General features: G+C 45.5%; 1 protein-coding gene across 8 annotated transcripts; it reads right to left on the bottom strand.

Annotated features, from left to right (window-relative positions):
- Window positions 1–657: 657 nt before the first annotated feature.
- Window positions 658–6,088, bottom strand: LOC100967723 (HLA class II histocompatibility antigen, DO alpha chain). Of its 8 annotated transcripts, none has more exons than XR_008625597.2 (6): window positions 5,932–6,088; window positions 4,489–4,737; window positions 3,828–4,066; window positions 3,554–3,689; window positions 3,272–3,315; window positions 658–1,016 (listed from the first exon to the last, which is right to left on the bottom strand). XR_008625597.2 is itself a non-coding variant. In XM_055113459.2 (6 exons), the coding sequence occupies exons 1-5, from the start codon at window positions 6,011–6,013 to the stop codon at window positions 3,312–3,314; spliced, it is 648 nt and encodes a 215-aa protein (XP_054969434.1). In that variant the 5' UTR covers window positions 6,014–6,088; the 3' UTR covers window positions 658–1,016; window positions 3,272–3,311. The 8 variants fall into 8 exon arrangements, 6 of the variants coding, with proteins under 6 accessions (XP_054969434.1, XP_024785091.2, XP_014200801.2 ...); XM_055113459.2 differs by having other exon boundaries at window positions 3,616–3,689; XM_024929323.4 differs by having other exon boundaries at window positions 3,616–3,689; window positions 3,785–4,066.
- Between the last annotated feature and the right edge of the window lie 7,436 nt (window positions 6,089–13,524).

Consider the following 13,524-nt stretch of genomic DNA (forward strand, 5'->3'; position numbering starts at 1 on the left):
CTTCCACAGCAGGAGGTAAAGAGATAAAGCCTAAAGCTGAAAAATCTAGATGTAGCAACACAAACATGTTATTTAGAGATGGGAGGTTAATACCAACAAAACATATTAGAACAATTGAAAGTTATTTTCTGTAAGGGTGAGGATATGGTGGGAGAGGGGGCTGGAAACTGGTATTTCTGTAGCAAATATTGTAGAAATATTTGACTCTTTAAACTATAACATAATTTGGTTAAAAATTAAAACCGAAAGAGAGTGGATGGGAAGAGGGGATCTGGAGGCAGTCCACGCAGACACTCTCAGAGAGCGTGACCAGGAGGAGCTTGGGTGGAAGGGAGACTGGGTCAAGGACAGACAGAGGATTTGATGTTCTTGTTATATAGGAGAGATGACATGCTTATGATTTGTAGGGTGACCCTGCAAAAAGGGAGAGTTTGGATACAAAGGACAGGAGACTACTGGATGTCTGTTCTAAAAGAGAGTGAAAGATCAAGAATGCAGGAGGACAACTTGTTTTTTAAAATAAAAGACTACGTACTTTGAGACTAGAAACAAATGTGAGTATACACACAGATGCATAAATCTAAAAGCTCTGGAATTACTCCTAGAAGTTCCAGTGACTTCAGGGTAGTATATGCAACAGTGAAAAAAAAAAGCATATTTCTTTAGTCAAAAGAACACAATTTTAATGACTTTATCAAGCCTTAGGACAGAGATGAGAGAAACACCTTTCCAATGATGCATCAAGTTAACGTCTAAGCAAAAGATCAGCAGAGATCAGAGATTGTTGGGTACACACGTATCTTGTGATGTCTTCTGAGAACCAACTTATTCCTCTTTCTCTGAGAAGAACTTGACCCCTCGCCCTGGGGCTGAGTGCTTGGCAGCCACATTTGTGTTGAGATCTTGATTCCTGCTCTAACTACACAGGGCTGGGATGGACACCTGCTCCAAGTTTGGCCAGTCATTTATTTTTCCAGTAATTTAAAGCTGTGACTAGGAGACACAGCCTCTGTGGGTTGTGAGGGTTAAGATGATATAAACTCAGGAGCTGTCGGGTGGACATGTTCACTGAGAAGGACAGTCAGTCCACAGAGAGAGAACACCGCTAACATGCAGGGGGGTCTAGAGAACACAGACCATGTGGATCCGAGAGTGTTGGAGGGGCAGCTCTAGCTTCTCTGGGCTTTTCGGATCCGAGTTCTGTTCCTGGGAGGCCTGGCTAAAATCTACCCTTGGGCCCTGCACTCCTCCCCATGGCTATATTGCAAATATCCTATACTTTGCATGTGATCACACAAAGAGGGTTTCTGTTACTGGCACACAAAAAGTTTGCCTGAGATGATTCTCCTCCACTTCCATCAGGGTCTTCTAGTCATTGATTTCAACTTATTCTCTCTTAAGAAGCCCATTGAGTCCCCATAATCTCTTGGTTTCTTTCTTTTCCAGGACCAACTGCTCACAGTTCAAACCCTCATTTTGCCTCTATTTACTTGTACCTTGATTGGCTGATGCCCTAACAGACCCAGGTTCTTCAGAAAGCCTTCCTAGTCCACCTCAGACCTTGGGGATCCCCCTTTCCCATGACCCCCAATGGCACCTGATTACGTCACTGGGTTCCAGTTACCAGACCACAGCCAAGGTCCAGGATGGCTGCATCAGAGTCATCCAGAGCCGGTTAAAAATGACAGCCTCGGCTGGGCACAGTGGCTAATGCCTGTAATTCCAGTACTTTGGGAGGGAAGGTGGGTGGATCACGAGGTCAAGAGATGGAGGCCATCCTGGCCAACATGATGAAACCCCGTCTCTACTTAAAATACAAAAATTAGCTGAGTGTAGTGGCGCACACCTGTAGTCCCAGCTAGTCAGGAGGCTGAGGCAGGAGAATGGCTTGAACTCAGGAGGTGGAGGTTGCAGTGAGCTGAGATCATGCCACGGCACTCCAGCCTGGTGACAGAGTGAGACCCCATCTCAAAAAAGACAGCTTCCCTGTTGCTGCCCCTTGCACCCCCGAGATTCTAATTCAGTAGGTCTGGGTGATGACTGTTATTTTTATATTTTATTTATTTATTTATTTAGAGACAGGGTCTCACTCTGTCACCTAGGCTGGAGTGCAGTGGCGCAATCTTGGCTCACTGCAGCCTTGAACTCCTGGGCTCAAGCATTCCTCCAGCCTCAGCCTCTCGAATGGCTGGGAATACAGGTGCGAGCCACCATGCCTGGTTAATTTTTAAATCTTTCTTTTTAGAGATGGGGTCTCTCTATGTAGCCCAAGATGGTTTCCACCTCTTGGCCTCAAGCAGTCCTGTCCCCTTGGCCTCCCAAAGTGCTGGGATTACAGGAATGAGCCACTGCACCAGGCCAATGCCTATACTTTTAAAAGGATCCCAAGCAGTTCTTATGTGCATTCTGGTTTGAAAACCGTGATCTGTATTGCTCATTTTGGTCTTGACATAAACTATGTGGTATGGTGATTTATCTCTTTGTATGTTTTAAATTTTGTTCACAGAAAAGTAGACCAAAATCTTCTAGGCCACATATTTAGAGTGTGTCTAGGTGGACCTCCCCTCTTACGAGATACCTTGCAGACCGACTCTACCACCTCCTACCTAACATGACTGACTCCACTGAGGGAAGTGGCCACCTTATCCAAGCCTTGTGCCTCTCTTTATCATGCATGGGACTCTAGGGAAAGTAGAAAAAGGAGATAACATCATGGCAGGATACCAGTGGCCTCTTCATACAGAGTAAACCCAGGCAGGAGTGGAGTCCCCATGAGCCTGTCCTGTCCCAGCACCCTTCAGAACTGTTGTTAGCTGAGGGGGTCATGAGGAACAGGATAATCTGCATCCCTTTCAGGGTAAACCTGAACTCAGGAGGCAAATTTCATGAAGTCCATGTGAAATGGCTCATTCACAAAGTAACACACAATGGGCCAAATGGAGCACACTTGTGTGGGCCCCAGGACGGCTGCCAATCCCCAGCACCACATGCCTCACCCCTGGAAGAACTGGCCAAGGCCTAAAAAGGACACAGTGCAAACACCACCAAAGCATTTAGTGCTGCCAGCCAGAGCTTTGGGTAGAGCAAGAATGTGTGTGTGTGTTGAATGGGAAGGGAAGCTAGTAGGTGTCCAACAAACCCTGCCATGAATACTGGGGCCAAAAAAGAGGGGACCCGTAGGACAGATGTTGATCCCACTCAAAGTCAGCACAGCGGGATGCACTTAAAAGGCACTGAGCATGCAGGGGCTGTCACAAACCCATGAGGATATGCAGGGTGTCTCCCACAAGTCATTTCTCTCAGAAGGATCATTACCTAAAATAGCAGAAAACATACGATCGAGGTTGCTCAATTTCAATATGCTGGGATCCTATCTCTGAGTGCCCACCTCCCCCAAAACCTCACTCTCTCACCCCACCTCTGCTTCTTTTCTCCCTGCCCATTTCTTTCCTGACTTCTTTCCCCACAACAGAATCTCTGATTCTCCACCCACGTCCTGTTCAGAGTCATCCACTTTCCTCCCCCACCCCCCAGACTCCCGGGGCCTCTGCACCTGGGGACACTGGACACATATGTGCCCATGATGATGAGGACGGTGCCCACGAGGAAGCCTACCAGGCCGATGGCCAGGCCCAGGGCACAGACCAGGGTCTCCATGGCATCTGGTGGTGGAATAGGCACCTGGAGCTCTAGGAGAGAAAGGAAGGAGTTGGTGGTATATGAAAGGATTCTAGAGTAAAGGAAACCTGGGGCCAGGAGGGTGCATGGGGAGGGGGCTCCGTACCCCAATGCCTGAGGAGTGGTGCATCCAGGCCCCAGTGCTCCACCTGGCAGTCATAGACGTCCTCGGCTGAGGGCACGAAGGGCAGGTAGTGGAACTTGCGGAACAAATGGTCAGGCTGGGAATAGAAGCTGGTCTGGGCCACTCCCTCAGTGACAGTTTGGCCATTGCGCAGCCAGGTGATATTGATCACAGGGGGGAAGATGTTGTCCACAATGCAGATGAGGATGTTGGGCTGGCCCAGCTCCACCCGAGACTTGGGGAGCACGGTCACCCGTGGAGGCACTAGGAGGAATGGGCCCTGAGTCCACAGGCTCATCCCTCACCCCAGGGCCTTACTAGGACTGGGATTAAGGGACATTCCCCCTTTGTAGCCATCTGTGGGCAGAGGATGCTCTGGGGTATCCACTGGGGCAGGAGAGGAGGGAAACAGAGGGAGAGAGGAGACTGGGGAGGGAGTGGGGATGCCAGGAGCTCCTATATTTGACTGGTCCCTGGGCGGGAGTCCGGGTGAGAGGTGTCATTCCTCAAGGAGAGGGGTGCCAAAGGGGTCTGGGAAGACCTGGAGCCTCCTGGGAAAGAAAGGGACAGGGCATGACAGGCGCGGGCGCTGAGAGCGCGCCCCAGAGTGATGGGAGCCTAGGAACTGGGAGGAAGTTTCTCTGGACCTTCCCGCCTGACTGGGTGGGCAGAGGGAGGGCCGGTACCGTTGATGGCTCTGCTGCGGTTGGAGCGCTCCACCAGGATGTCCAGATGGGCTTTGATTGCGGCGATGCCGGCCAGCCCGCCCTGCGGGTCAAAGCGGGCAAAGTCGCCAAACTCAGGCAGACGCCACACGGCCTCGCTTTTCTTCAGGTCCACAGAGAACAGCTGTTCCCCATCAAATTCATGGGTGAACTGGCCCGAGGCGCCGTAAGACTGGTAGAAGGCGGGTCCGTAGGAGCCCATGTGGTCAGCTGTGTTTGGCGAGTTCAGGGTCAAGGAGAGAGAAAAAAATGTGTCTGTCTCATCCACAATATGTGATTGTTGAGTCCCTGAGCCTGGGCCCCGTCCTGGGTTCTGTGTGGGGACAGAGTCCTGTTCTGACACTGGGCTGGCCCTGGGAGAGAGAAAGGGAGAGAGAACAGGAAGAAAGAGGCTCATCCCAGCACACTGCAGTCGGCACAGAGACAGTGCAGTCTGGCATATCAGGATGGGAAGAGGAGGGACTGCCTAAAATCATGCTTGGGGTTCCAGAATTTAAATCTTGGCTGTGGTCATCTGCTCTGGCTGTGTTGTCAGGCCCTGTGTTGTGAGCTGGTGGGACTGTGGGGGTGGGATGAGGAGGAATGATTAAGGACAGGAGAGTAGTGGAGCTTTGCACAGAGATGCAGTGCAGGTGGGTGTGAGGGGAAACAGGCCACGGCTGGCAGGGGTAAGAATTAAGGTTAGTGACCCAGAGACCAAGGGGATAGGAAGAGGAAACTCAAGGCATTACAAAGAGCACTGGACGAGGAGTCAGAAGTCAAGGTTCATGTCCCAATTCCTCCATCTCAGAGCATTATGACTGAGTGTGGCTCTTCCATAACTGTTGTCTAGTTTTCTGGAAGTTAGTGATTAAGTTTTAATTCTTGTAGAACTCTATGAAGTTGTTTGAGCAACAGTTATTGAGGAACTAGCATGCACCCAGCACAATGGTGGGCCAGGGAAATAAAAGAAAAAAAAGATGAACCATCTGTAGACCCGCACCCCAGCTCATGTCTCCCGAAGAACAAAGACAGGTAAATAGTTAACTACCGGCATGGGCATAAATACTGCAACAGAACTGGACTTGATCGGGCACATTCCAGGCCAGGGGTGGTAGAGAAATCAGGGTGCTTGCTGGCATCTGTTGGATGGAGGTTTGGGTCTCAGGAAGGAGGAAGGAATGAGGAGAAATCTGAACGTCAGCAAAGGCTGACTGGGGCACCTGCGCAGCTGACCGAGCTGCATCTTCATTTAGGTCCAGAGTGGATGTGACAGAGATGAGGGGGATTGGGTGTCTCTTGGTGAAGGAAGTTGCCCATAAACCAGAGAGCGAGAGGAACAAGCATCCTCCATGCCACCTCCTCATGTAACCCAACTCCGTAAATCTCTGCTCCCCGCCGCACCCTCCTCGCCCTCGCACTCACCCTTGGTGGCCCCTGCCTCCTGCGGGCTCAGGAGGGTCATCAGGGTGTGGAACCCCAGGATCAGCCCTGCTCTGAGGGCCATTACACTCTGGTGCTTTAATCAAATCAGTCTCAGTCCGTGTGGTGAGGACAGGAACAAGGCGGAGGTAAAGAAGAAGAAAACAGATTCGAGGACGGGGGCGACCCCTGCTGTCTTCAGCCAATCACAGAAATTCTCTGAGTGAATGTATCTGTTGCTGGGTAAAGAGGGAAAGAGCCGGGGTGAGAAGGTGGAAGGATTCACTGGGCCCGCAGGAGAGGCCAAAGGAAGTTTTGGAGGATGGGAGGGGCTTGGACCAACTATTACCACGTCCTTCAAGAAGGGACCCCCTGAAGAGAGAGAAAAGGCCGTCAGAGCACCGCGCAGCTGAGCTCCAACAAATCCTCTCTATGTCGATCTGCGATGCAGGGAATCCTACTTTCCCAAGAAGTTTCCGTGGACAAATTTTGAGTTAGAAAGTAAAATAAACTTTACCAATAATCTTTAAAAGGAAAACATTGGCTACACAATGGAATAAAAACCTCTTAAAACTTTAAATCACTTTCAAATATGTTATTTTATTTTTCTTTTATTATTATTTAATTTCATTGTGTAAGAAAAAATGTGTAATTGTTGGAGTTGTTTGGTCTAAAGAAAAGTGTAAAGAGCTCCCGTGGACTCCCCGAGGAGGGCAGAGGTGCTGGTCCTCTCTGTTGGTCCCTCCAGGACCCGGGCACCTCCTCCAGGCTGACACAGGCTGGAGGACGGCATCACCCTTGCCTTTGGCTTCTGGTTGGGCTCGGCTAATAAGAGGCACTGGGAGAATTTAGTCCAGTATATATATTAAAAAAACAAAACAAAACAAAACAACAACAACGTAAAGCTAACGTCTGTGTAAAGAGAAATCTAACCAAATTAGGCCATGTGTCAAAGACCGTGAAATCGATGATTTTCAACTTGGAAGGAGCTAGGAAATCATGCGGGTCTCTGGTTCCAAATGAGAATCACCTGGGGGGTTCGTTATACTATGTGTTCCTGAGTTTCCTCTTTACTTAATGGGTTAGATTAGCCTTTCCAAGGCAGGGCCAGGGAACCTGTGTTTTCAGCATGCTCCCCAGGTGGTTCTCGGGTAGTCTGTGGACTGGTAAAACCTGCTCCAATGCTCTTTCCTCAATGAATAAGGGATGCCTATTTTAAGTGGGGCAGACACAGCTTCTGACTTCAAATTAATCAAATGACAGCTAGTAATTGATTTGCATGGCCCAGTTTATGGGGAGCCCTAATCTTAGTTTTTTTGTTTCTAGTCCACAGTGTCTACGAAATGCCTAGCACATAATAGGTGCCTAGGAGATATCTGCGCATGAATGAACAGTGTCTTCACTGCTTTGGTCCTGCCCTGGTTAGGACCCTTACCACCTTCACCTCTCCCCAAGTGAGGTGGGAGCTGGAGCCATGAGATGAAAGATGGGAAAGCCATGAAAAACTCATGATAAAGAATTTTGCTTCTTTGGTTAATAACAGTCGAGTATCGGGTGTTTTTTTAATTTGAAAACATACATAGATTTTTTAAAGTATGTTTTTTGTTATTAACTTATAATTTAATTACATGATAATCCTTTATGGCTTGGAGTGTGGTGAACTTCTGTAAATATTTCACATGGGCTCTAATAAATGTGATGCAGAATTTTATACATGTACATGTTTATTGGATCAAGTATGTGGATTTTGTCATTCTAATTTATTATGGTTTTCTTTATCTTTGGACTGACCTATACATAACTAAGAGTGGTGCATTTATTTATTTATTTTTTAGAGACAGGGCCTTGCTCTGTTGCTCAGGCTGGAGGGCAGTGAAGTAATCATGGCTCACTGCAGCCTCAAACAGCTGGGCTTAAGCGATCCTCCTGCCTCAGCCTCCCAGAGTAGCTGGGACTATAGGCATGCCCCACAATTCCTGGCCTATGAATGGTATATTTAAATCTCTAACTGTGACTGTAGGTTTTTCAACTTGTTTCTAATTTTTAAATCAACTTTTGCCCTCTCTGCATTTAGGTTATTAAGGTGTTTACTCTTGGGAATTATTACAGTCTTGGTGAACTGAGCCTTTTCCCAATTTGTCCTGAGAATCTTTCTGTCCTACTCTGTCTTGTCTGATAGTAGTAAGTTCTACAGCTGTCTTTGGGTATTTGTTCACTGTATCTTTTTCTACTCTTTTGTTTTTACTCTTCCTTTGTACTTATGCTTTAGATGTAGCCCTTGAAATGTCATAAATATAGATTTTTGCTTCTGATTCAATCTGACGATCTCTGTCTTCTAACCTATGTTCAATTCATATGGTAGTCAAAGTGAGCAAACTTGTTTCTGCAAGAGACAAACACTGAAGCCTCAGTGGTTTAACAAAACACAGGTTTATTTTTTAGCCACGTGTAGTTCAAGGCAGGTTGGGCACTCTGTAGCTCTTTTCCAAAACATGCCTCAAGGTGGCTAAGCTCCACTTTGCATCTCTATTATTGAAAAGCACTTCATGAACTCCTAGCTTTGCAGGTAGGAGAGAGAACCTGGGAAAGGCACATTGTTTCCATGGTTTTGGACCAGAAACTATTTGCCATCTCTGCTCACATTCCATTGGCAAGAAGTAAACGATGACCCCACATAGGCGCATGGGGATGGAAAAATGTACGTTACCTATGTGTGCAGGAAGATATAATGGTTTGGTGAGCACATGGCACTGTCTTTGCTGCATTCTGATTGTGTTTATTGTGAATATTGATGCACTTGGGCTTGTTTGTAATACCTTATTTATTTCAATATTTCTATTTTTTAAAGTTTGTTTGTTTGTTTTTGAGACGGAGTCTCGCTCTGTTGCCAGGCTGGAGTGTAGTGGCATGATCTGGGCTGGCTCACTGCAACCTCTGCTTCCCAGGTTCAAGCGATTCTCCTGCCTCAGCTTCCCGAGTAGCTGGGACTACAGGTGCATGCCACCATGCTTGGCTATTTTTTTTTTTTTTTTTTTTTTTTGTATTTTAGTAGAGACGGGGTTTCACTGTGTTGCCCAGGCTTATTCTCCTGAGCTCAGGCAATCTGCCTGGCTTGGCCTCACAAACTGCTAGGATTACAGGCGTGAGCCATCACACCCGGCCAAGTTTTCTTTTTTAATCTTCATTGCCTTTTTTTTTTTTTAAGTGTTACCGATACCTTCTCCATCTTCCCTCTGACTGGATAAGAACTTTAGCATGCTTTCAAATTTATTCACATATTTTCTCCTTCACCAAATTATTTGGTCAACATTACTTTTCATATCTTTTGGCACCTTCTAGAATGCGTTCTCTGATTAGAATTCTTCTTCCAAAACCTTTCAGATGTGGGAATTTGCATAGCAAACCTTCTAAAGTCTTGTATGCTTGATAATTTTTTAAAATTATACCAGCACTTTTGAATAAAGTTTAGCTGTGTATTACATACTATTTGAAGTTTTTTCCCTTTAATATTCTAAATAACATCATTCCAAATTTTTTTTTTGCATCCAGTGTCACAGTTAGAAAATCCCATGTCAGTCTTTCATGCTGGAATCTTCTAGAATTTTCTCATTGTCTTTGAGATTTTAAAATTTTGCTAGTGTGTCTAGAGTGGGTTTTTCCTTCTCTCTGTAAGACATTATGGATCTTCTCTATCTTTTAATTCTGGGAATTCATCTTTTTATTTCTTTAACTATTTTTCTCCTCTCTCTATTTTTTGTCTTTGTGAAACTCATATAATCTATATTTGGATAATTCTCTCCTCCTTTTCCCCTGACTTTTCTATTGATGACTTCTCAATTCTTCCCTCTTTTGTTCTGAACTAGCTCCTCAGTGTAGTCCTCCATCTTTCTGTTTTGTTTTTCAGTTGCATCTCTCCCACTATTTATCCCATTAATGTGGCTTTTACTTTGACTATTATATATATTTTTTACACCTAGAACTTCTAGGTGTTTTCCCTATATTCTCTATTTTTTCATATTATAATAGCTTCTGACTTTTAAAGTGCACTTATAATGCTCATTTTAAGCGGCTGGTCTATATTTTCTACCACTTCTTTCAAGGACATAGATGGTCCTGTTTGCTGTTTTTCTTTTGAGGTGTCGGCACTCCCTAAAGGCATTATTTTGACCCACTAGTGGCCATCTGTGTTAGTGTCATGTGTGTAAAGAGAAAGGAGGGCCAGCTGGAGTCCTAGGCCAGCGCAAAACCATAGTCACTACCCTTTGGGTGTCACTTCAGGTCAGGACTTCAGGGTGGGAGCACTAGGAGGTGTAGGGAGCACTGATAGCTGGGGTGGCAGAGGAGGCAATGACTAGGGCAGTCCCCAGCTCCTCCCACTCCAGCAGGATTTCAGTTGGATTTTCTCACCCACCCCTCAACAGCTGGACAGGCAATCAGGATCTTGCCATCGTTTTTTGCAGCAGGGAGCAGGCAGTGATTGCTCAAGGCCAACACCGGGGAGGCAAGAGCAGAAGGTTCCAGGAACCTTCTCATAGCCACAGCCAGCAAGCAACCCAGTTCAGAACACCTTTCAGTCTCACCAGGGCTTCCTCATTATTTGTTTTCTTGGAATGTATATGTATGGTCCACATTCCCTCCTAGATGGAAAGGGCCTGTAAGAAGGGATCATGGATGATTGAATCTTTGTTACACAATCTTCCTTTTCCCCCTAAACGCTAGCACGTTATTAAATAAATAAGTCAATGATAACAAATAAAAGTGAATAAAGTGGATAACCCTGACTCTAGGGAGAGGTACTGTTATTGGGACTAGAGTCTAATAATGAGGCAAACACAGATTCGACAAAAACTTACTAAAGTGTCCTTTAAAAATGACACAAATCCAGTTGTTCTAAATTGTCTAAAATGCTGACTTTGAGGTAAAGTTGTATCTGTCATGTTCTTTGGAGCATGACAAGTTCAGGTAGGTGTTAGGGGATATTCTTCATTAAATACATGTTTATAGGACACCTGATGTGACTTAGGCACTGTGTGCTGCTCTGGGAGCACAGAAGAGCAGGACATGATCCCCTTCCTCAAGGACCGTGCTGTCCTGTGCAGTAGCCGCCAGCCACCTGTAGCTATTAAGCCAAAAAAATACTCTAAGTATAAAATGCCCTGGGATTTGAAGACTTAATTAAATGTATATACATAATCTCAGTAATTTCTATATTAATTAATATTCAGTTTGCAATTTTTTGTATATTTGCGGTTTAAAATATGTATTAGATTAATCTCACCTGTTTCTTATTGATTTTTAAATGTAGCTACTAGAAAATTTGAAATTGAATTAAGAGGCTCCCATTATATTTCTACTGGACAGCGCTGCTCTGGGTGCTCTTGGTTGGCTACCAGTTGGCCACTGGCTCCTTTTCTGAGATTTTTACATTTAAGTAGCCAGCTTGCCAGAGTCTTCAAGTCCTTTCCTGTTACTACCTAGATATTCCACCAGAGGGCGACCTTACCATTGAATTTTTCCATTCTGGACCTTAGATCTGACTGTTTGCTGGTGCATCGCTCTGTTTTAATCTATTTTGCTTTAAGTGCCGTGCTAGGCTTTGGGACCACAATTATGGTTCCTGCCAGCAAGAATGGCTGTCTTGGAAGTCTGTACACAGAACTAAATACGTGGTGGAAAAAGGAGAAGGTCCATTAATGTGCAATATAAATGTTCATGTGGCCTGCAACTTTCTGGGGCAATCCTTTCCCTAGTAATTAAGCAGTTTCAAGTGCCTGTCTAATTGCAGGAATTCAAATGGCTCACTGCTGTCACCAGAATGTCTGATAATTCCTGGACAGAGAAGTGATGCAAATGTGTGCTTACGTATGGAGTTGATGGCATCTCCTGCACCAGCCTCCTGCCCTGGGCAGACTGTTGTGGTCATTTGGGGGCAGCTCCCCAGCACAGCAGATTTCTTGCTGGCCATCACTTTTCAAACTCTGGACTTCTGCCCTTTGGCTGGGAACTGCTCACTTCCCTTAGAACTTTCCCCTCCCGTCTCCTGACTTCTCTAAATGCCAGAGTTCCAACCTCTGTCTCCTGGGAAATTCTAAGCTAAAATCACTCTTCCTTTATATCTGCAGATAGTTTGAAATTTATACATTAAAACTTATTTGTGAAAAGAAAAGTAACTTTAAAAATATATAACTGGTCTCATTACACTCTGGAGCAACAATTCCAAATGATGGTAGGAAAACCCCAAAATTGGCCATCGAAAGGCATAGATACAGCCCTTCCTGTTTAAAAGAGGTATTTTTGAAAAACTTCAAATGTCTTCTGGGAAAGGCACAATCTTTCACGGTTTCTTCTCCTCCCCCTCCCCCTCCCACTTTTGGGAATGACATCCTGGGGCAGAGGATGAACTTACAGAGCGTGCTGGCTGTGGGAAGCTGGGTCTAGGTGGCATTTTTTCTCTTTTCTGATGGTTCTCTGCCCCCAGTTCCTTGGCCTGTCCCCATCGCTCGCCAACATTTCCGTGTCTGGTCTAATCTGCGATCGATTATCCCTGACGAAGGCAGTGGGGCTCAGCCACCTTGCCTGCTGGTGGCCCCAGCGTGGCTCTGCTCCTACTCACATCCTTCCAGTTTGGCGAGGCTGCAGCCTGATCCTGGGCCCGTGTGTTCTGGGCTGTGGCCCCTGGCTCCAGGCCAGTTCAAGCCTCTCCATGACCATCCTGAACACCAATTTACTGCACGTCAACTCACTAAAATCAACCCATCAACTAATCAGAAATTAATACATCAAATCATCAATTCTCCAATTTTATCAATTTGCCAAAAACTTGACTTTAAAGTTTTTGTCCTTTTATATTGAATTGAATGGTTTTTACAACTTTTGAAGACTTCTGAAAATGTTTGGTTAATTTGCCTTTCCTTTTGTTTTCATAGTAGCTTATAAGTAATGTTCGATTTGTCAGATGTTGGTGACACAGGGAGAAGATGATAATGGTGACAGAGTGTTTTTCATCTTCCCAAGTGTCCTCACAAAAACAGAGAGTGCAATTGGGATAGCAAAGGAAAATATCCACAGGCAGTGTCTCTTTATCAGACCAGGGATATCCCTAGAAGATCCCGTGAGACTCTAGAATGTGTGTGGGTAGATCCAAGCTGTAGATCCAAGGTAGATCCTGTGGGCTCTAGTGCCATGTGGAGGTAGCACAGGGTTGAGAGGAGAGGGTTCTGGTGTTTCTAAGATCTCGGGAACACAGAAGTGGCCAGTGTGTGCCCACCTCCCAAAAGAGGTGATCTCAGTCTAGAATGAATCCCCAGCAGAGAGCTCTAAGGACCTAGACTTTTGTAAATTTAGAAACTCCCTTTTCTCTTACCAATGTCTAATTTTTAAGACTATGATTTTGATATAGCTGTCAATATTCTGTTTTGGAATATTGTTTGCTTTTGGTCTTCTGTGATAAAAATCCAAATTTTCCCCTGGGTGAATAGGCATAAGGTCACATCTAAAGAAGTGCAAAAGGAAAACATTAAGACCTCTAGTAAATTGATGTTTTTATAATAACATATATCCCCATATGCTTCATAGAAACATGTTACTTCTGTCTAT

The sequence above is a fragment of the Pan paniscus genome, chromosome 5 (assembly GCF_029289425.2).
Source record: "Pan paniscus chromosome 5, NHGRI_mPanPan1-v2.0_pri, whole genome shotgun sequence".
In the NCBI taxonomy this organism is placed as follows: Eukaryota; Metazoa; Chordata; class Mammalia; order Primates; family Hominidae; genus Pan; species Pan paniscus.

Excerpts from the sequence above, each read along its gene's own strand:
- LOC100967723 (XM_024929322.4), bottom strand. The coding sequence starts at position 6,013 with ATGGCCCTCAGAGCAGGGCTGATCCTGGGGTTCCACACCCTGATGACC. Across the intron at positions 4,738-5,931 it reads GGAGGCAGGGGCCACCAAGG|CTGACCACATGGGCTCCTAC; the intron begins GTGAGTGCGAGG and ends CGCCAAACACAG. Across the intron at positions 4,067-4,488 it reads CCGCAGCAGAGCCATCAACG|TGCCTCCACGGGTGACCGTG; the intron begins GTACCGGCCCTC and ends CATTCCTCCTAG.